The sequence below is a fragment of the Juglans microcarpa x Juglans regia genome, chromosome 6D (genome assembly GCF_004785595.1).
Source record: "Juglans microcarpa x Juglans regia isolate MS1-56 chromosome 6D, Jm3101_v1.0, whole genome shotgun sequence".
NCBI classification, from domain to species: domain Eukaryota; kingdom Viridiplantae; phylum Streptophyta; class Magnoliopsida; order Fagales; family Juglandaceae; genus Juglans; species Juglans microcarpa x Juglans regia.
In genome coordinates this window covers 23,917,773-23,940,690 of record NC_054604.1, presented here as the reverse complement: position 1 = coordinate 23,940,690, position 22,918 = coordinate 23,917,773, and the positions used below count along the sequence as shown (strand labels likewise).

The 22,918-nt window shown below is 35.6% G+C and overlaps 3 protein-coding genes across 3 annotated transcripts; 1 reads left to right on the top strand and 2 right to left on the bottom strand.

Moving 5' to 3' along the window:
* Nucleotides 1-683: 683 nt before the first annotated feature.
* On the top strand, nucleotides 684-6,100 carry LOC121235086 (ribose-phosphate pyrophosphokinase 1). The gene is made up of 8 exons (XM_041131315.1): nucleotides 684-992; nucleotides 2,268-2,444; nucleotides 3,036-3,284; nucleotides 3,542-3,685; nucleotides 3,765-3,932; nucleotides 4,453-4,522; nucleotides 5,104-5,185; nucleotides 5,623-6,100. Exons 1-8 carry the CDS (start codon nucleotides 819-821, stop codon nucleotides 5,801-5,803), a joined length of 1,245 nt encoding a protein of 414 aa, XP_040987249.1. The 5' UTR covers nucleotides 684-818; the 3' UTR covers nucleotides 5,804-6,100.
* Nucleotides 6,101-12,629: 6,529 nt separating this feature from the next.
* Nucleotides 12,630-15,327, bottom strand: LOC121235216 (S-norcoclaurine synthase 1-like). The gene is given in 5 exon segments (XM_041131515.1): nucleotides 12,630-13,066; nucleotides 13,171-13,310; nucleotides 13,313-13,494; nucleotides 13,574-13,821; nucleotides 15,013-15,327. Coding segments are annotated over 5 exon segments (1,101 nt in total). The 5' UTR covers nucleotides 15,283-15,327; the 3' UTR covers nucleotides 12,630-12,805.
* A 4,060-nt stretch (nucleotides 15,328-19,387) lies between these two features.
* On the bottom strand, nucleotides 19,388-22,402 carry LOC121234108 (peroxidase 20). The gene is made up of 4 exons (XM_041129921.1): nucleotides 22,092-22,402; nucleotides 21,265-21,456; nucleotides 20,209-20,374; nucleotides 19,388-19,902 (listed from the first exon to the last, which is right to left on the bottom strand). The coding sequence occupies exons 1-4, from the start codon at nucleotides 22,329-22,331 to the stop codon at nucleotides 19,481-19,483; spliced, it is 1,020 nt and encodes a 339-aa protein (XP_040985855.1). The 5' UTR covers nucleotides 22,332-22,402; the 3' UTR covers nucleotides 19,388-19,480.
* Nucleotides 22,403-22,918: the final 516 nt, after the last annotated feature.

The following is a 22,918-nucleotide window of genomic DNA, read 5'->3' as shown; positions in this document are numbered from 1 at the left end:
AAGATGATTCGTAGCTTTATCTAACTTCCATTGTATTTTTCATTTTAAATATTATTTAATTTTGGTGGAGCCAAAATGTATACATGAAAGTAGAACAAGATGATTCAAACCTTATCTAAACTCAAAGAAAAATTAAGAAAAGAAAATTGACTTCTATAAAGTAAACACTCTTGTGGACTGGGAGAATTTAAAATATTTTTATCCTTTTTGATGTTTGAAAAAAGGAAAATGAAAAAGGTATTAGTTTAATATAAAAATTCATTGTCACGAAACTTATTTGTCTGGCTCGACGTGAATTCTGATTTGTTTAGTGGAATATATTTATATATCATAAAGAATTTTATAAAATTAAATTCATAAATTAATGTAAAATTAAATTTATAAATTTATAAATTAATATTATTTAACATAATATATTAAATTATCAAATTATTTCTATTATAAAATAAATTTATCGTAAATTTATAAATTTATTTTTATAAAACTTTTCTATATTAACGGTAATTGTGAATTAACGTGGAAGACTTGTCTGGCTTGGCTACTTTTTACTAGCGCATTTTGACCGATAAATAAAACACCTTAAAACGGCGCCGTAACTTGGTTCCCCACACCACGCCGCACCGCCCTTGGTAAATTATGCGAAAATCCGAATCTCGTGGAAAACACAAAGACCCGCCATTGATACACAAGAAAGAATAAAGGCAAAAGAGGAGAGCGCCAGCCTCCATAGAATTAAAAAGTAACCTCTCTCTCTCTTTCTCTCTCTCTCTCTCTCTCTCTCTCTCTCGTTGTGCCCAGCCGTACATAATACAATAGCCATGGCTGCTGCCTCGCTGACTCTGCCATATACTTCTTCTTCCTCTTACGCCGCCGGTTCTGGTTCTGCGTCTTCTTCTGCTGCTGCCTCGTCTCTGTTCTCTAGCTTCCCCCTCAGCCATAGGCGCTTCGTCTCCTGCGACTCTCTCTCTCGAATTCAAGCCCCTAACAGCATCGTAAACTCTCTCTGTCTCCCCATAATATATACATGCATAGATTTATTTTTTATTTTTTAAATACTGTCATGGCTTCAAAATGTGAGTTTTTGGGTTATTTTTTGGCTCTGTTTAATTTCAGTCTAATTCCAATGGGAAAAAAATTTAAGCCAAATTTTGTCATATTTTTAAATTGTGATTTTTAAGTGGTTGCAATATCAATGGGTTCTCCTTGTTTTAATTTGTGGGCTTGGGTTTGCTGTATAATTTTCTTAGTTTGAAGATGGGATATTAAGTGTACGTTTGGTTTTAAAAAAAATTCAGTTTTTTCTTTTTAAATCTATTTCAATCAATATATATATATTACTTATAAAAAATATATATATATATATATATATTTATATTATCCCTTAAAAAACATCAATTTCCGTTAAAAAAATTTACAAAAACTCATAAATAATTCGTAGTAAAAATTTTAATTCTACCTTCCAATTTCTACAAATCTCATTACAAAGTATATCTCCAGAAACTTTTGGCCTAACAAATTCTCATTCTATCTACCTTGTGGCATCAAAGGATTAAGGAACAATTAAAACATAACAAATAGTTTTTCAATCATTTGATATTACATCGTGAGATGATGAGAGGATGATGAGGAGCATTACTCTTTACAAAGTTATTACAAAAAGTATTTCAAAACTTCTCAAGAATTCTAAAAAATTAAAAAAATTTTGGCCATGTTTGGTTATGAAATATTTTGAGAATGGAGATTGATTTTTAGGAAAGGAGAGAGAAAATTTTGAATAACTTTTTTAAAAAAATAAATTTTGTATTGAAGTTTGTGAATGTGAATAGGTAGAATTGAAAAGTTATTTGAATATAATTTTTTAAGAGTATTTTTTTTTTTGGAGTTTGTAAAAGGGGTATTCATTTTTTTGTTTAGTTAATAATTGGGTAATGAGTAGATAAAAGGTTTATAAGTTGAAATAGAAAAAGTTGAAAGAGAAAAGTTGAGATTTGTAGATGTTTGGTTTGATTAAAAAACTAATTGTAATTTGAAAAAACTTGGTCTACCAAACATGGCCTCACTGTCCTGAGCTTCAAGTTAGTGACTATAAAGTATTTTGAATCTATCCTTTGTGATACTTTTGCAACATATATGAGTAAAAACTAAAATTATGGGGCATGGATAAACTCTGTCATGGTTATTCCAGCAGCTTTTCTTCTCAAATTTTGAGGTACATGTAATTTAGGTCCTCAAATATAATTGATATGGGTGTTTCTTTGTTGTGTTAGATATGTGATCTATCTGAACCACCGTTCAAAAGTGTAAATGGGAAGCCGATTGTTCCCATCCTTAACGAGCGGAATCTACCTAAGTTTTTGGAAACTGCACGTATGGAGAAAACAATCAACAGGACTAGTACCAGGCTGAAACTATTTTCTGGCACTGCAAATCCTACACTTTCTCAGGTACTATTAGTACTTTATTCTTTGGACGAGTAAGATATTGTTACTGAATTATTTTCTGTTTAAGTGGTGAAAGAAGGTAATGGGCAAGGGTTTTGTCTTCATGTTCTATATTATTGTCAATTCTGATTGTTCACAAATAAGTGTATTGATAAATCATTCAAGGTTTGCAAGTTCTCCATGGTTTATTCTGTCATGCTTCTAGAGTTTTTCTTTCCCTTTTTTAATGGTTGCGCCACAATTCTCTTTGATTATATTATTCTGAACATTATCTGCACACCAGTGATCTGGCATGCTCACTGTCTTCAATTTATGAAATTTGGAATCATTGGATGAATTTTTCGTTATATCATGACATGGAATTGAACCTTTCACCGTTCAGGTACCATATGTCTACTTTCTGAGAACCAATGGTTGTATCTTTGCTTTGAACGGCTACTATTCTCCCAAAATATGATGAATGTAGTTCTTTATGCATGTCTGAGAATGAGTTTTTTTTTTAAAAAATCCTCTAGAATTATTCTCAACACAAGATACGTGTATAATTCTTGGAATGCTGTGCTTATATTGCCAATCTCTGTTTTTTATCCCCAGGAAATTGCTTGGTATATGGGCCTGGAACTTGGGAATATCAACATAAAGCAATTTGCTGATGGCGAAATATATGTTCAGTTGCGAGAGAGTGTCAGAGGATGTGATGTATACTTAGTACAGCCTACCTGCCCTCCTGCAAATGAGAATCTCATGGAGCTTTTGATAATGATAGATGCTTGTCGTAGAGCATCGGCCAAAACCATTACTGCCGTGATTCCATATTTTGGATATGCCAGAGCTGACAGAAAGGCAAGTTCTAAATTACAGTGTACTTTTATGACCTTTAATTATTTTTCTATCTATTTAAAAAAAAAAAAGCCTGGATGATCTAGTTGTCGATGAAGGGGATATGACTGAATCTGATTTGATTGAACACAACGAATTGACATGATTGGTTTGAGCATTGCATCTTAAGCAAATCAATGGTTCATAAGAATTTGCACTATATTGTGTTCTTTATAGGCTAATTTAACATTGTCTTCTTCATCTGTGACTTTTCTTTCCAGACCCAAGGGCGTGAATCGATTGCCGCCAAACTAGTCGCAAACCTTATCACAGAAGCAGGTGCAAACCGTGTTCTTGCTTGTGACCTTCATTCTGGGCAGTCCATGGGTTACTTTGATATCCCAGTGGACCATGTATACGCTCAGGTAAATTAGTCCATAGCCTTGATTGTTGACTCTCACTAGTTTATTGGTCTCTGATACTATTGTTTGTTGTGTGCTCTAGCCCGTGATTCTTGATTATCTTGCCAGTAAGAGGATAAACTCTCAAGATTTGGTAGTTGTTTCCCCTGATGTTGGTGGGGTAGCAAGGGCACGTGCTTTTGCAAAAAAGTTATCTGATGCGCCTTTAGCCATTGTAGACAAAAGGCGTCATGGACACAATGTTGCCGAGGTAATTTTGCATGAGTACTCTTTGACACTATCTATTTTTCAGGTTACATCTGCCTTGATCAAATTTTTTATTCACTTGAATGTTATTTTAAATTAAGGCCATGTTTGGTTACCAAAAATGTTAGAAATATTTGAGAATTTGTTTGAGATTAGGTTTTGGAGGAGAGAGAAAAATTTGAATAAAAATCGTTTTTAAAATAAGTATTGTATTGGAGTTTGTGAAAGTGGATAGATAAAGTTAAAAAGTTGGTTGAATATAATTTTTTAAGATTATTTATGTTTTGAAATTTATAAAAGTTATACTGATTTTTGTGTGTGAGTATTGATTAGGTATGATTAGATGAAGAGTTGAAAGCTAGAAATAGATTGTTTTTTTGAGATTTAAGGATGTTTGGTTTGATTTTCAAATTTTTTTGGAAAATTCTAGTAAACCAAACATGGCCTAAACGCCCATGAAGCTTGTTTTTATAGTTCGTTTTGTCTTCCACATCCTAAAACCATGTCTAATATTTACATTGCAGGTGATGAATCTGATTGGAGATGTAAAAGGAAAGGTTGCAGTGATGTTGGATGACATGATTGACACTGCTGGTGAGTCAGTACCTTTGAGTGCCAAACTCCAATCCTAAACCTTCCTGCACATGGAGATTGGAGCCTTTAATGTTCAGTTAATATTGGAAAATATCTCAATTGCTAATGATTTTCTATTTAAATTTATCATTTGGGTTACCTCTCTCCTTGTGGGTTGGCGTGAGTATATTCACCATTTTATTTTTAATAAAGGCACGACTGACTAACTTTTCCATTCCCTCAGTATCTTTATATCCTTTGCAGTTTATAGATAAGCTGGTGTGCAATTATGTCCTTTTGATCGAAATCATGACAAATTTATTTTGTATTTTTTCTGTTCATACAATGGGTTGATTATTGCAGATTTTTTTCCCCTCCAATTATTAGGCATCTCCATGGAGTTGATGTTTACCATCATCGATTTGGCTGTACCCTGGGAATTAATTCGTTTAAAGGGAGCAGCATAGAGGAGATTTTCTTTTTTTAAGGCTTAAAAATAATATAAAAGTAAAAAATAAAATTAGAAAGAGGACATAATTAGTTGTACGAGTTTCCTTTAAATTAGATCATCTTATAACTAATGAATTTGTTGTTTGCTATAGGAACCATTGCTAAAGGTGCAGCTCTATTACATGAAGAGGGGGCCAGGGAGGTATATGCATGCTGCACTCACGCTGTGTTTAGGTATTGGCTTCATTTGTAGCAGTTAATCTTTTCCTTTGTTTTTTTCCTAGATGTTTACCTCGGACTTGTTAACTTCTTTATGATAAGGCTAGCAGTTCTAAATGGGCCCAGCGAAATGGTTGACTGCTGGCTTTTTTCTACTCGTTTTTTTTTTTTTTGGGGGGGGGGGGGGGGGGGGGGGGGTCTTCAGTTTGATGCTGAACAGAAGTTGCAGTGAATTTTTAGAAAGACTGAACAGCCAAACCACCTGTGTTTATCCTCATTTTTGTCAAAATCACAAAAATATTAGCAGTGGTCTACACTTTGATTAGAGATTATTGAGATATTAAACATCTTATTACTGGACCTTCAGTTTAAATTTAAAAAGTGAGTGAATTTGAGTATAACCATCTCAATCATATGACTCTTCTATGCTTACTTTTTTTTTTTCTCTACAGCCCTCCTGCAATTGAAAGGCTGTCAAGTGGCCTGTTTCAAGAGGTGATTATCACAAACACAATCCCAATTGCAGAGAAGAACTACTTTCCCCAATTGACCGTTCTTTCAGTGGCAAATCTGTTGGGTGAAACTATCTGGCGTGTTCACGATGATTGTTCAGTTAGTAGCATTTTCCAGTGAAATCATATTGGAAGAGTCATAGGCATCCATTAGCTTAGCTAGTAAAAGTCAATTGAACTCATACCAGAGATAAGGATCAAGTACTGCATTCACCAAGGATGAGGAGGAATTTAAGGAATAGAAAGCTTTACACTTTACTTAATTGCCCGTAGGCAGTGAATTTAATGACTGAAAAAAAAAAGGGAAGAGAAAATAGATTGTAGTAGTCAATCTACAAATTGTTTTATGGCTATTTTCTATTGTTTTCTACATTTTTTCGGTGAAGCTTTTCCTATGATACGTGTCCTTTTGGGTTAATGTCTCCTTCAATGTCTACTTCAATTTTCATTTTTGTTTTTATCATCGTTTTTCTCTTTTCTTGTTTGTAAAGGCACGTAGCGTTAGTTTAATGCAGCATGCTTCTGAGTTAGGGAGTTTGAACTTTGAACCACTCAGACTAAGACCAGATCATCGATTGAACTGATTGATGATATATTTTTTGGGTTGGAAAACCCTGAAATCAACTTTTTGCCTTGTACCTTGTAAGAGCATTTAGTAAAAAAAAAAAAAAAAAACCTTCAAACTTTATTCAAGATAAACTTAGTACAGACTCTCTAAACCAAAAAGGGACCCCCGAAACCAAAAACTTTTAAAACATAATACAAACACTCTTAACAGGCAATACATCAGACAGCTAGCCTCTAGACTCTAAACGAAGGCAAACCCAATCTGTCCAAACGACCCTTAATCGCCGTGGGATCGAAGCCCCACCAACAAGCCTCAATGCAAACCCAACCTCTCTTTCCCTAGCCAAGTAATCCGCCGCTTGATTGGCCTCCCGGAACTGATGTGAGATTGAGTAAGAGATCGACGAAAGCACCACCTGCAGTTCATTCCAAAAATCCCAGAGGTACCACAGGGTGCAAACGTGCCTTTGTGCCCATTTTATAATCACCGCTGAGTCTCCTTCAATCTCTACTTGTGAGTACCCCAAAGCCAGACACAGACGCTCCCCACCTAGTAAAGCTCTCAACTCAGCTTCTGTGTTAGTGCCGAATCCCTAGTTTTCTGAGAACCCAGCTAAGAAACGGCCATCGTCATCTCTAATCACCCCTCCTCCACCACACGTCCCGGGATTGCCTTTACAACTACCATCTATGTTAAGCTTCACCCACCCCGCAGCTGGTCTTTTCCACCGAATCAACCTAGGCAACCTGTACTTGATAGCGCAAATTGGGACTTGCAATTCTTCCAGTAATTTCCTATCCGCACGAGATAGAGCCGACACCTGCGTGAGAGAATCAGAAATGGTCCTCAACCAGTATTAATAGATAGCCACACTGAGTCCACTGAGCCCAAAACTCCCTCCATTCGGGCCGTGCATCTTCTCGCCCATAATCTCCAGACAATCAAGCCCGGCACCAAGCCAATTAACACGCTCCTTTGCGAGGAATTTTTGGCGCAACTATACCACATGGTCACTCTGCTCCACAAAGTGGACGACCCCAAGCAATTTACTCCCAGAGCCAATGCAGCCCTCTTTCAGACTTCCCTCGCCAACTCCCCCATGCTAAAAATATGATCCAAGGTTTCCACCTTCCTATCTACACAACAATCACATCTTGAAACTAAAGGGATTCCAAGGGAACGAATGCGTTCATCCACCGGTAAACAATTAGACCTTGCTTTCCATATACAGATTGCAGCTTTTTTCGGGAGGTTCTTCTGCCAAAGCCACTCCGCCCATGGTGCCTGTACCTTGTAAGAGCATGGCTTGCCAAATTGGCTTTAAAATGGGTAAAAAAGAGTCGTAAAATGCAAACTACATCAAGCTCCTCAAAAAGCAACTGTGCTTGTGTGAGAGAAACGTTTGTTTAATCAGGTCTGTGGAGGGTTTGTCAGGTTACTGGTTCATGGCATCATGCGATGGCAGTAATCCTATTCATGAGCTACTATCCAAAATGAACAGACGAGAAAGAAAGAAGGAAAAATAAAGATGATGGGACTGTTGGGGATTACTAATTTATTACTAGTTTGAAATGTGGTTTTATGCGCCGAGTATTTATTCTGGGCCATCTGATAGTTTATTTTTAAAAAATATCTTATCTTATTTTATTTCATTTAATTATTATAATTTTTTAATTTTTAATATAAAATAAAATAAATAATTCAATTTTTTTAAATTTTAAAATAAAAATAATATTAAAAAATACTTTCTAACAATATTTTTTTTAATTTTTTAATTTTAATTCCAATTCATTTCCTTTTATTCATTTCATCTTATTCATAAAACAAACGAACCCATGATTTATGGTTTTGGCCCTGGGAGTCCAATTAACTGTGTGGTGACTGAAGCAATCTATTTAGGTGCATACCAGTTTTGGCAGGCCACTGGACTTGTCTCAAGTGGCCCTGACAATAGGATTTAAAGGATTAGAGAGTTTAAATTTATATTTGAAGAATATTTCATGATTTTTTACGATTATATATATTTATATTAATGAAAAAAATTATATTTCTAAAACAAGGTCCCAACTTGGACTGTTCACCCGATCCGACCCGAATTTCACTATTAATTAGAATATTTTTTTAATAAATAAATTTGAAGTTGCATAAACTGAGCCTGAAACCCACAAAATCATATCATAACAAAGCTTCAAAAATTGTACAAAAACCTTGATGGTTTCCCAATCTTGTAAAGTTGGTGTTCTTTGTCCAATCACATGTAAATATAGGCCAAACTCGTCTTCATATTGCATCACCTCAAACGCTGCATAATATTTGAGAGCCGCACTCAACATTAGATATGTTGAGTTCCACATAGTTGGAACGTCAAGACAAAGAAGCCCGCCACCCAAAATATTTTTCTTCTCTGCTTATGACTTGAACTTATTAAGTCTTGTAGGGGAAGACTTTACATATTTAATTGCATTTCGAATCTTGACAATTGATTTATCAACTTCTTTCAATCCATCCTGGACAATAAGATCCAAAATATGTGCACAACATCTTATATGCATAAGTTCATTATCTAATAACATACAATCCCTAAATTTGACAATTTTCCTCAAATAATCGATGGCCGTAGTATTAGAGGATGCATTGTCGACTGTGATTGTAAATATCTTCTTTATGCCCCATCCAAATACAGATGACTCAATCTCTTTTCCTATTGTTATTCCTTTGTGATCAAGAACTTTCTTAAAATCTATAATCCTCTTATGCAAGATCCAATTATCATCAATAAAATGAGCTGTTATGCACATATAGTTAAGATTACATGTCAGTAGTGATGCAAATCTTATAATCAGATGCCATGAACATGTTCTTCAACTTATTTTTTTCTAACATATATACATCTTCATACAATCTCACATAACAGTAATGCGAGAGGGATTGGAAATCTAGGCTCAACTACGGCCATAAAGTCCTTAAAACCTTGTTTTTCTACAAATCTAAATGGTAGCTCGTCCATGATTATCATTTTAGCTACAACCCAATAATATTTTCTGTTCATTGTACTTAGCAAGTCCAACACTAGGACTGCTAGTTGTACCATCCACCCCCGTCCTCCTAGTCCCGGTCATTTTTTATTGGGGATTATCCCTTCCAACTCCAATAGCATTAAAGACTTTACATGTCTGATGATGGTACTTCAAAGATGAAGTACCTTGTTGTTTAGGATGACATAACAAAACCTTACCACAATAATCGCACGTGGCTTTGGGCTCATTGGGATCATCAATATTATCAATCATTGTAAAGTGTTGCCATACATCTGATCTTCCTTGTTTTCTTGTGATAAGAGGGCGAACTTGAGGACTAGTTGTTGGGAGAGAGCTATCCAAAGTTGGAGGTAGAGTACTATCCAAATGAATCACATTGGGCATTGACTCAGACCCAGATGAAGGCATAGTAGCACTATGTTCCATAGAGTTCAACTGCAATTTGAGATAAATTATGTTACAGGTACACCAATATATTTAGATTAAAAAACTAATGAAAGCGTAAGTCAATCAATGTCGAGAAACACAATTTTTTTAAGTAATACCTTGAATAGAAATAAAGAATTAGGTTGGTGGCAAATCAGCACCCAGATCACGCTGTAATTCTTCTTATCAAGCATCATTGAAGAAATTTTTAATGGCTTTTGCAGGCCAAAAAGGAAAAAGTCATAAGCTTATACGAGTCCCAAGTGATGCCTTATCGTTTTACGTTCTTAGAAGAGTTGTTAGCATTATATATATATATATATATATATATATATATATATATATAGCATAAACCAAAAGTAGCGGAATAGTTTGCATTTCTTTAACATCAAAAGAAGAAGATGTCAACCTCAGAAAGGAAGTGGAAGAGCAGATGAAACTTTAGAAGCATGAGGCCTTTCAGCTTCTGAAGAAGAAGGAGAAAACTTAATCAAGGTACATTACCAAACAATCGTAAAAGTTTTTTTATATCTTTACATGTGAAGACATTTACTGCTGCAAATATAGTTCTCCAATGTGCATAAAATGAAAGAAAATTGGCAGAAGAAGAAGTAGCAGCAGAGGGAAGACAAGAAGTCTAACACTTGATTATATTTAATGAGATTTTCTCCAATGTTTTGTAGTTTTTAGGATTGATGCAAAGCACTAGTCTCTTTTATTTGGTGAATTTAGGCACCTGCTTTGCTCTCACTTGAGTCTTTTAGGTTGCTCCTGATGTTAAAGAAATGCAAACTTTTAAAATATATATAACTCCACAACTTGGGACAAAAGGAGATGTCTTTAGTAAGGTACTAAGTTAATGCTAATTATTGGAGATAATCAAACAAGATTGTAACTTACACGAGGAGGAGTAAACCATTGGGAAAAGGATGATGATGATGAGACAAGAAGAGTTTAGGAACTAAGATTCTATATAACTCATGATGATGTGTGTATTTATCTCTTTTTTAATCTAAGAAAATGATTTGAGTGAAATAATTATAGTGATAAGGTCCCCCATTTTAGAGGTTTTTACTGCCCCATTCCAAGGTACATCAAACCCCATCACCACCAGTGACATTGTCTCTATAAATGAACGAGGACAGCCTTTTGGACAAATAAGCATGGGATGATCATTCTGACCTATCTGGGAGCTAGCTTTTGGTTTAGCAAACGGATTATATTATTGTCTTAACCACTTAGATAAGCTGAAAACGGATAAGATTAATCAAATCATGAGCAGTAACCCACCAAATTTCACTCAAATCATTTCTTGAACTAATGGTGACAGAAACTAAGCAAGCAAGAAAGTGAAGAACATGCCCACAAAAAGAAACAAAAGAAAAAGAAAAAGAAAAAAAGAAAGAAAGAAAGTGAAGAACATGTCAGCGACAATGAAATCAATATTCTGGCTACCACTTCAACGAAATTAAATGTCAATTAACATACATTCATAACTAAGTAAAATTACTTCCCTCTAGCTGTTAACCTCTCTTCTCTTCCACTCCAACATCATTAACAGTAAGTAATCAGTAACCATTAATCAGCAAAGCCGGAAAAAAAGTAGCTATTCCTCAACAACATACTTTCACTCTATAAATTATCTTTCATGCATGACTCTTAAATCATTTGAACCAGAACCAAAACCAGAACCATCTCCCCTCCCCCTCCCTTTTCCCTCACGCTCTCCTCCCTTTGCTCATAGTCAACAAGGGGCAACCAACAAAGTTAATCATGATAAGAATTAAACAATATCTATAACTTACGTTTCTTGAGACCAGGATGGTGAAACAAAAAACCCATAAACTCAAAATACCCATAAACCCAAAATATTCAGTATAGTCGATTCCTTCATCAGAAAATACTCAAAACACCCATAAACCCACGACTAACAAACTCAGAAACTAATCTCATGCAAGGGAGCAAGATTCTGTTTCCAACCCTCCAAACACCCATAAACCAAACGACAAACCCACTAACCTTGATTCTGAGTTGCGATGGATAGAGTGAGAGCTGCGAGAGTCAACTGCGATGGACAGAGTGAGCTGCGAGGGAGAGAGAGAGGCTGCGAGGAGGAGAGCGCCTGCGAGGGAGAGAATGTTGAGCGGGAGAAAGGAGAGGAAGGCTGAGAGTCTTTCGGTGAAGAAGAAGAAACTGTGTTTTAGATTAAATCGGGTAAACGGGTTTTACCCGTTTACAAAAGAATCGGGTAACGGGTATTCCGTTTCCGTTTTAAAACATACACGGGTTGGTTAGTTCGGGTCGGATCGGTAATTCGGTCGGGCCGCGTATTCGGTCTTTTTGTTCACCCCTAGTCCCAAGGTCCCAATTAAACCATCAAGCCACCCACAAAGCAATTCTTACTCATTTTTCAGCTAGAGGCATATTCTGGTGGACGCTTTCCTTAGATTAGATTTTGTTGCCTTTAAATGTTAACATGTACTAGGTTTCTTGATAATTTATTCTCAAGATACAATAACGTTGGTTTCCATTAATCTTATTGTCGGTGCACACAAAAGGAAATCCTCGAATCTAATATAAAATAGTCAAAGTTCAAAGAAAGAAAGACAAAAAAGAGGAAGTGTTTCTTTAATTTTTGTAGAGAATTTTGAGTTCATAAATTTATGGGTGGGGTTCCCTATTTATAGAGAATGAAATTATACTTATGAAAAGTCATAACTTATATATATGAAAGGATATTTGTAAAAAGTTATAACTAAAATGAATGAACACTTTTGAGAAGTCACAACTTCTCAAATATTAGAGAATACGTTGAAAATATTTCTAATTCACTGAAGGACACAACCATTTATTTGGTTGGTAAGCCGTTAAGACTCATATCCCTAAGAGGCATTCATTGGTTAAAGTTACCATGACATCTTTTTATTTAAATCTAGACAATCGAACTAATACATTGAACAATAGTAATGATTCATATTATTTTTTACTTAACATTAAATATTTTAATCATTTCTAAGTTTAAAAACAACTTCTTCTGTCTTCAATTCCTCTGCCATGGTGGGTTTCGAGTTTCGGCATATCTTGAACTAAACTATTCATCACTCTTGCAATGCTGAGATTTCATATGGCCTAAAAGGGTTTTGCCATCAAGTTTGCTGGCAACAACGAGTCTTATGTAATCTTCATGGTTTATAGTCTTGTAATTTGCTGTATTCTCCTTCACAATATCGGGCACCGGACCAATCATTGTCCTCATATTTGTACTGTGAAATGCTGCAATTGAAAGACGTTCCTTTCTTGGGTTCACAACAGCTCTGTGCTCTATGCTCTTATATTCTCCATTGCTCATGATCTGCATTGACAGTAAGTATACTTGGACAATAAATATGGTATAACAAAGGTGTTAATTTGCTGTGAAGATCAATGTTATTTTCTATTCAGTTTTGAATTAATCACCTCAATGATGTCGCCAATGTTAACTATGAAGGCTCCAGGGATGGGTTCAATGGGAACCCATTTATCATTTTTCTTGATTTGCAGACCTTGGACATCATTCACTTGAATTAGCAGAGTCAATCCTGTGGCATCGGAGTGGGTGCTAGCCCCATAACCTTGTTAGCCTGAATGCAAGGTGGATAATAGTTCATTCTGATCCCCTGAACTCCCTCCTCAAACATGCTCGCGAGCTTCATGGGTTCGAGCCCCAGGTTTCGCGCCATCAATCTCAAGAGGCAGATTGTGACTCTCTGCAGCTCTGTTGAGTACTTGTCCAAAGTTGCTCTGATATGAAAGTGGCCATCAAATGGTTGCATCTGGTGATATTTGTATTAGTTTATTGAGACTTTTGTGGTTAGTTTACCTGAAAGAAGTGGGAATGGAAGGCCAGAATCTCAAATTCCTTTGGGGGATAGGCTGGGGAAGAATAAAGAGCATGTCACCCCAGTCAAGCTTTTGATCTTCAGACACAACAAAGGCTTGGCCATAGCCTTCAATGTTGTTTGGTAGCTGAGCATAAGCCTTCTTTTCCTCCAATGGCAGCTTGAAGAAGTCCTCTGTATCAGTCTTCATTTGCTCAATCAGCTCTTCTGGTACTCCATGGTTTATCACCTTCTTGTTCACAATCACAATTACTCATACTAGGTTTAATCCTTACGGAAGAACCATCTTACATAATTCATATCTCAATACATGGTTTTCAACCAGGAAAATATTTTAGCCACAAAAATATTATATAAAAGTAATTTCACAAATTAACGTGACTTGATATGGTTGTTTAGATTGTAAAGTTACTTTTATTGTAAAGTAGATCTAACGCATAAGATGAAGACGCGTCAATTTGTAAGATTATTTTTATGTAATTCCTTTGTGGATGTAGCACTCTTTGAAGAATAACTAATATTTCGGAGCTTCAAGGTCATTTGCCGTTTCTTTTCTTTTTTCTTTTTCTTTTTATCATTTTCTGTTACAGTTGATTATTCCATCACTTAAAAAAAGATAATCTAATTTAATTTCAATTTATACAATCTAGAAACTTTATATACCACACCCATACAAACAGGGCAGAATATAGATTCATGTGATCTCCTTTTATGAGTATGCGCACATTACTAAAGATATATTCAAAAGTCTTGAGATGATTTCTTTCCCTGAAAAATGTATCACTTGCATAGGCACCAAAGAAAAAGAATGAATAAAAAAAAAAAAATTGTGAAAAGAGACAAAGAAATCTTCTTGGCTACTGAGATGTGAAGACAAATTATAATGAGAATTTGAAACTTAATTAATAACAAAAAAAAAAAAAAAAGGGTGCAAGTATAAAAAAATGGTTGAGAAAACAAAAAAAAAGGGCATAAAAACTTGTTAATGTGCTAAAAGCTGTTCTCTACTGTATTCACTCATAAAGGTATCAATAATTTTATTAAAAACAAAAAAAAAATTAAAAAAAAATACAACACACACATATTTATATGATAATACTAGATACAGTTTTTAATTTTCCAAGTCACGTGCACTCTGTTTTAAAAAAAAATGGATCCACGGTGAAAAAGTTAGTTTTTTCTCTCGAGTTCTGAATTTTTCTTACTTTTTTCTAAATGAAGGAGCATGCATACTTTAGGAGTGTATAAATCATTTATTTATTGATTTATATTATGCTTTATAAATAATTTTAATCCCTACTTTTGAGCTAAACTGCCAGACTTTTGAGCCTGTCTGAATTATTTATAGGGCTGCAAACTGAAAACAATATCTTTATGTAGCATAAACCGTGTAAAGAAAGAAACACACACACATATATACCTGAAAGAAGCCCCAGTCCCGGCAGGCCAAGTCAAGTTTTTCAAGTTCATCTTCTGGACTTGTAAATTGATGATGAATAAGCTTGCCCAGATCGATAACTGGAATATGGAGGTTCTCTTCGATTGAACAGTACTGATCCTCAAACTCCATCTCAGGCCAGAGGTACCTGGGTGGGATCTCCTCCAAGTTGTTGGAAGCAAGAGCTTGCACATTCTCAACAGGCAGAGACCCACCATAGTCTACTCTGCCAACCACCTCACTGATCTCCATGTTTACGAGGATAATATATATTGACTTCTCTGATATAGATACAGTTTAATGATCTAGCTGTTTGAGCAGAGGGAGAGGGAGAGAGAAAGGGCGAGACCTACCATGTTTCAAGTTCCAACCTTGTGTAAATAACAGGATGACATGCTCTACATTTGGACTGTCTATGTGTCAAAATCAAGGAAATTCAATGGCTCTTGACGGCAATAGATACTTTCTTTTGTCTGCGTTCGGGTCCAGCCGCTTCTCTAGAAGATAATCACCATGATTTGTGGGTCAAATCTCTTAATTAATCGAAACAAAAACACAGAGTATTTAATTAATGAGGTCTAAAATCGGAGTCCAAACACAAGATTTTTGACTTTATATCACATTAAATTATAATTTATTTCAAAAGTTTAAACAGATAAAAAAAAAAAGATTTTATTATTTATATTATATATTTAACAAGGAGTTGTTTATAAATAGTTTGTATGGACGAAAAAAGAGATGCTCAGCCGGCCATTTCTTTCTCACAAATTGTATAACATGCAACCATACAGAAGAAGCCAATTGACTAAACACAAAATAATGAAGGTGCAAGCCCTACTATGCACTAAAATAACTAAGCTGAAAGGTACAGAAACTCAAAGTTTATGGATAACTCTGGCTCCCAGGAAAGGAACCCGAGGCAAAGTCAATGAGAACTTTTCTGGGAGTTCGATCGGTCTTCCTGACAAATTACCTTGTTTTGTATGAAAATATAATGAAAACCAGTGAACGACGAGGCAGAAAATAAAAATTTGAACTCAGGACTTGATAAAAGCTGAAGGTAGGCGATTTCGTGCACCCCTTGTTCACGAAGTCCATGTGGCTGCAAGAAGAATTTTCTTTGTAATACCCAGCCCCTTTGGTGAACGACGCCGTGTAGGTAAGGGATCCCTTTTCCTTTATTTCTCCTCGACGGTTACCTCTTCCGAGTCCCCCTCCCCCATTTTTCTCCCTCCCCGAGTTCCACCTCCCCACGCCTTTTCAACCTGTTTCTCCCTTCAAGTTCTCTCTCAACAAACTCTCTCTATATCCATGTCTCTCATGCTATCGGTTCTCTCTCTCAAAGTCTCTCCCGTTCGTTGCATCACCCACCGTAAACCAGAATAATACCACACACAACCACTGTAGTGGCTTAGACCTAGGTGATAGGAGGGTTGAGGGAGGCGGGCTGATGATGGAGGCTGGTTTACATGAAGCGTGGTGCGTGATGCGTGGTGCGTGATGCTGGTTTACATTTGAGGACACGGAGTGGTTGACGGTGGTTGAAACTGCTGGGCTTCGTGTTTGGTGTGGAGGACGTGCGACAGTGGCTGGTGAAAAAAAAAGCAAAGGTCTGTTGTGCGTGGTATTATTCTAGTTTACGGTGGGTCACCCAGCCACTGTCGCACGTCCTCCACACCAAACACGAAGCCCAGCAGTTTCAACCACCGTCAGCCACTCCGTGTCCTCAAATGTAAACCAGCATCACGCACCACGCTTCATGGAAAAACAGAAAACTGCACGCCCAACCACCGTAGCCTCCATCATCAACCCGCCTCCCTTAACCCTCCTATCACCTAGGTCTAAGCCACTACACAGTTGTCGCCGCCTACCTCAGCCATAAAGCCACCGTAGGTCAGTTTTTATTTTCGGAAACACAGCCTCAAACCGTTGCACCATCACCATGTTTAAACCGATCAGAGCCTCTGTTTTAGGAGGCCAAAAACAGAGTCAAACGTTGCACCTCCACTGCCAACGACTGAAGCTTCCCAGCCACTTGCCGCCGTGCACCATAGCCCAGCTGTGAGGCATTGCCAGGTCGATCACCATTCACTACCGTAAGCTTTTGTATCTTCCTCCCCTGTGTTCTCTCTTTCTATCACTCTCCGTCTCTCTCACGGAGCTCTCCCTCCCTCCCTCCCTCCCTCCCTCCCTCCCCCTCTCTCTCTCTCTCTCTCTCTCTCTCTCTCTCTCTCTCTCTGTTCCCTCTCTCTCATCACTTTCTCTCTTTTTCTCAGCGCCTGCCCTGCCGCCGCATCACCAGTGTCGACCTCAGCCCATCTCCTGGCGCTGTTGCATGTTCACATCTCTCTCGATATAGAACTTCACTTTCTAAAGCACAGGTTAGTCTGGAGCGGTTATAGTTTTTGAAGTTTTTATTGAATTCCAGCCTTCCCAAAGAACCATACATATTTATGGTTAATTCTAAAAAATACCCCTGGTTAATATATATATTACAGAAGTTAATTAGGTTTTAAAGTATATTACTTATTATTATATTATTTGGTATAAGAATTTTTATAAATGAATTTCAGTAGTAAGTGTTTAATATAATTTTGAATGCTTTAGATAGGATTAAGTCTATTCTATTAAACGAAGTCCTTTTTTCTTTTTATTTTTTTCTTTTGTAATAGATTTTATTATAATTTCGTAAAGTAAATATTAAGCTGGAGTTGATTGATGACGATGAATTTGGAAAGTGACGATATTTTAGGATTACGAGAATTTTAGAATTTTAGGAAAAATAGGTTAATTTAGCATTTCGGGTTTAAGTATTGAAATACGTGCTCAATTAAAAACTTACGAAAGTTACGTAACTATTTTATAGGTGATGGTTAATGTTGTTTGTCACAATTGTGGAAAATTTCTGAAAAGTTAAAAAATTCAGATAAGCGAGATTCCTATGCTAGATTTTGCATAAAAATAAAATATGATGAGGTTGCTTTTTGGAAAATATACATATTTTGTTATGAAAAGAAATTTGAAACGACCTTAGTTATTTACTCATGATATTCTGTATAAGAATAAAGTATTTTCAGACATGACTGGTGTAAACATGAGCTTATTTTTGGCATTCTATTATTGAACTGAGAAAAATGAGCGAATATGATAATTTGATAATTTTTGCATGTGACGTGAAGATGTTTTGAATCTGTTTTGAAAAATGTAAAATGATCTGAATTTCAATACTTTGTTTTGATATGATGTGGCATCTGAAAAACCTTTGACATGACTTTTTTTATTTTGTTCTGACTCTGATTCTGATTATGATATGGTGATTTTGATTCTATTTTGCTCTGATATCGGACTCTATCACGGAATATAATAGCGACCTCTGGCCCTGTCACGGGATATAATAGTGACCTCTAGACATGTCACGGGATAATAGTGACCTCTGGCCCTGTTACGAGATACAATAGTGACCTTTAATCCTGTCACGAGATATAATAGTGACTTCTGGTCTTACCACGGGATATAACAGTCACTGTTTTAAGTGCAATCGCTTTGATAACATGGTGATTTATGTTCTGTTGGGCTTTCCGTAGAATGCATAACCCTACCACGGGGGTTAAACATAGTCTCTATTATGATATGATATGATAAAATATGATAAGATGATGATGTTTAGTCATGTTATGCAAAAGGACATTTTTTTTTAAAATATGAACATTTGAAACTCACTCTGATATTCTGATAATATGTTTTTGGATCTGCATTTCTGATACGAAATGTTCATGTTTTTGGATCTGCATTTCACAGAGTTCTGCATTCTAAACTCTGTGAAAAGGTTCACGTGTATATACTAATATATGTTCTCTGCTTACTGAGTTGTTGATAACTCACCCCTTATCTCCACAATATTTTTCAGATAATTTGAATATTTCAGCTGAGGATCAAAATTATGGAGCATGGATGAGATGATTTAAGCATAATGGATTAAGCATAAAAGATTTTTATGAGTATTGAGAAATTTTATTAAGTAATTTTGTGACTTGGTATTTTGGGAGGTTAATTATATTGAGTTAGTTGGTTTGAAACAATAATTTTTCTATAGTATTGAGAATTTAGAGTTTATATATGTACTGTGATATATGATTTTAAGTTAAAAGGAAGTAACTCTCCAACCATCCGGAGCGTTACACCCTTCACAACTCTTCCTTTGGACTCCCAGACGTGAGAAACGGTGTGTACTGAAGTGCTTTCCTCTTCTCTACCCCCTATTGAAACACGAGTTTTGAGGCCAAATTCGTTCTTTTATCGTAAGTACAGAAAAGAAATTAATAGATAATATTTTTAGTTAATAAATTGAAATATTCTTGCATATCGTACGGGTCTTGTACTAACTTAGTACAATAAAATGTAGGTCCAAATACAAAGTTCTAATTAATAATTAGAAGCCAATTTCCAGCAGCTAGGAGTTGACAAACCTACAATTCCTTCTGATTTCTCCTTCATTTCCGGTGAGTACATTGATGTTCCCCATCTTCACCACAGATTTCACAAATGATTCGAAAAAAAGCTTTTGATTAGAGGCATAAGCCCACACCTGCCTTCTTATTTCCCCCTCATCGTCTTCTGCTACCAACGCATTGTCAGATCCTAACAAACCTTCTCCCTCGAGAATATTAAGGTAGTAGTGATTGTCAAATCTGGCCGGAGTCATAAAATCAAGCGGTGCAAACTCGTTGTCTCTTCCTGATTCTGGGCATATGGACCGTAGGATTCTTCTAAAAGTTGTGTGTCTCTTGTAACGATCATAATCATGTTCAGTGCTCACATCGTATACCCTTTGCCTGAAGCTTAAACACCTTGCCCTTCCCATCGTATGGCTACCTGTTGACAAGCCCTTGAAGATTAATAATGCAAGGTGTTATATATGTAGTCGTTTCTTGCAGGGAATATACATATTAAAAAAAAAAAGAATCTGGAGAATTAAGATTCTGTTCGATTCCCAAGAAAGTGATGGAATCCTGCAGATGATTTTCCTCAACGAGCATCATCATGTCATACCAAATACTGATGATCATGTGGCTCCAGTTCTTTACTTCTCCATAAAAAAGGAAAAAAAAAAGTTATAATGAAAATAGTATCAATTAATTAGTCTGTTGTTATATGGATGTAGATGTGCTAAAATCTCACCTGATAAAGCAACCAGGTCTGCCACATCGAGGCCTTGATCTTGAAAATTAGCAATGAGAGTCTCCAGAGAGGAATTTGGAGCAGGGATGAACTGGTTGGCACCACTAAAGCTTGCTTTCAGGGAGTCTCTCCTTCCTAGCAAGACGTTCCATCCTGGCCCTCCTCTCTTTTAAGATAAAAATACTGTATATTAATTTGTAAGAAAAACTCAAAAAATATAGATGTAGTTTGAATGATACCAGTATTGATGAAAATATTAGAAATAGAAATGTTTAGTTTCCGCAGAGATTTTGTAAAAGAAAACTTACAAACTGATATGTCTTGATTTGGTATGTCAAATTGTATATAATTTTTTATGGTAAAGTCGATCGATCTAACGTATCATATTAAACCACACCATTGTATAAGTTTAATTTTATAAGATCTCTGTGTAGATCTAACACATACATATATATTTATATATATATATATATATATGAGAACTGCTACAAATATAAAATAATTATATAAAAGTAAACTTACAAATTGATGTGATTTCATGAAATCTGTTGGATCTACTTTACAATAAAAGTGAAGAAATTCATGGGCCTAACCTATCTCATAAAATCGGTTCTATAAAAGAATATTGATCATTCCTTATAAACATGTCTAAGATCATGTCTACAGGCAATGTGAGATTATTCCTCAACACCCACCCTCATGTGCAGGCTAGTATTTTTTTTTTTTTGTCCTTGTCACGAAGTAAGTAGTGTGTGCCCCCATTCATCCTGTGGCAGGTTCTGATACCATGAAGAAATTCATAAGCCTAACTCATCTCATAAAATAAGTTCTATAAGACAGGATTGATCATTCATTATAAACACGCCCAAGACCTTGTCTACAGGCAATGTAAGATTATTCCTCAACAAAAAGTAACTTTACAATATTGATCGCATCAAGACGCATTAGTTTGTAGTTTTACTTTTGTGTAATTCTTTTGTAACTAAAGTATTATCCTATATATATATATATATATATATAATATTCAAATTGGAGATTAGAAAGAGAGAGAGGTACCAATAAAACTGCATCACGAGCAACAAGGGCTAGTATATCAGCACAGGAAACAGTATAGGGACAAGCCTCTTCCAAAACATTTTTGATCTCATCAATGACCTCAAATCCACGTAGGGAGTTGAGGTTAGGTCCTGCTTGCTTTTCACTAACCATGCTCCCTTGGCTTTCCAAAAGGACCGAAGCATCGCACCCCTATAAGCCAAATTAATTAAAATATATATTTAAAACTAAAACCACTGAGAATCAATAGATGGCTTAAACTAAGATCATAGATAATAGATCATGTGGACCCAAAAAATAATGTAGTCATCATCTTATTGTCAATCAATATTAATGTTGATCTTGATCTAAATTTTGTCATCCTCACTGATATTTATCGACGTGACACATTTTGCACAGTTGTTTATTTAAGTGATCATGGATATATGAAGCCATTTAAAACATATAGTTTTCATTATATATATCATCTCGGTGTAGGAACATTATAAAGCCTTCTTATAACTAAGCAGCTCAACATGGGGAAAAAAAAAAAAAGCAGCAAATGAGCAACTATTTTTATTTTTTAGTGCATAAATAGATATATACATTTATAGTGCACTTTTGAGGCACTGATTTATACTTTATATAGTTCTAAGACTAGTATTATCATATACCAAAAAAGAGATGTTAATTATGCTTTGAAACCTCTCAAGAATGTAGTAGTACTTCTTATATTTGATGTAATCATTCAATTATATATATCAACCTCAAGCTCTCAAAGCCACCAAGCAATAACCAGAGGGAGAGAGAGAGAGAGAGAGAGAGAGAGAGAGAGAGGTGCCATTTACCATGACAAAACAATCATGGAAATGTAAGCGGAGGAGAGAAGCAGCCATTCGAGGATCTTTAAACACAGCAACCTCAACATTGCGTCTCACAATCTGTTCAACTGAGGGACAAGTTTGTTTGTAATAGTCAAGAACTAGATCAGGAAGGTCGGCAGTACCCAAGGTTTCAGAACTCCCATGAAAAACCAAAAAAAAAAGTACTGCAATTACGACCATGAATATTATTCTGGCAACAGCCATTGACGATGAAGAAAATGACTTGACTGTGGCTATATTTGTTGGATTACATGGAATATTGTGAGGGGGATGCTGCAGTTGTAGTACTACTACATGCTCGATCTATATATGTACTAGGCATTAGGCAAGGGTCTGAAAATGATGTTTTACCATTCCTCAATGTCTATGTCTTTGTTTCTAACCAAATCTGTCTTTTGAAAAACAAAACAAAAAATCTTCGGAGGTTTTTATCAAAGTTTGATGCAACTAACTCAACCTAATTAATTTTTCCTCTAGTGTTTGACTATTCATATTTTGGTTGCAGCAGATTGGACAGCTAATGGGTTACATCTTGAGTACAATTTATAACTAGCTAGCTTGATAGATTTGGTTTAAGCGTCCAACCCAAATTTTAAATGCACGCTTATTTTACATGAACTCTATATGACATAAAGGGTAGTTTTGTATTAAATTTATTTTTAATTGAGTGACGTGATTTTATTGGTTGATTGAAAATGAGTTATAAAATAATTGTGATAGAGTTATAAGTATATCATTACTCTATTCCAATCAGATTGCACCAACTCTAGTCTGGAATTTTTTCCCATGTT

Excerpts from the sequence above, each read along its gene's own strand:
- LOC121235086 (XM_041131315.1), top strand. The coding sequence starts at position 819 with ATGGCTGCTGCCTCGCTGACTCTGCCATATACTTCTTCTTCCTCTTAC. Across the intron at positions 3,686-3,764 it reads TGGACCATGTATACGCTCAG|CCCGTGATTCTTGATTATCT; the intron begins GTAAATTAGTCC and ends TGTGTGCTCTAG. Across the intron at positions 5,186-5,622 it reads TGCACTCACGCTGTGTTTAG|CCCTCCTGCAATTGAAAGGC; the intron begins GTATTGGCTTCA and ends TTTTCTCTACAG.
- LOC121234108 (XM_041129921.1), bottom strand. The coding sequence starts at position 22,331 with ATGGCTGTTGCCAGAATAATATTCATGGTCGTAATTGCAGTACTTTTT. Across the intron at positions 21,457-22,091 it reads TCCATGATTGTTTTGTCATG|GGGTGCGATGCTTCGGTCCT; the intron begins GTAAATGGCACC and ends TTTGGCTTATAG. Across the intron at positions 20,375-21,264 it reads CTCGTGATGCAGTTTTATTG|AGAGGAGGGCCAGGATGGAA; the intron begins GTACCTCTCTCT and ends TTATCTTAAAAG.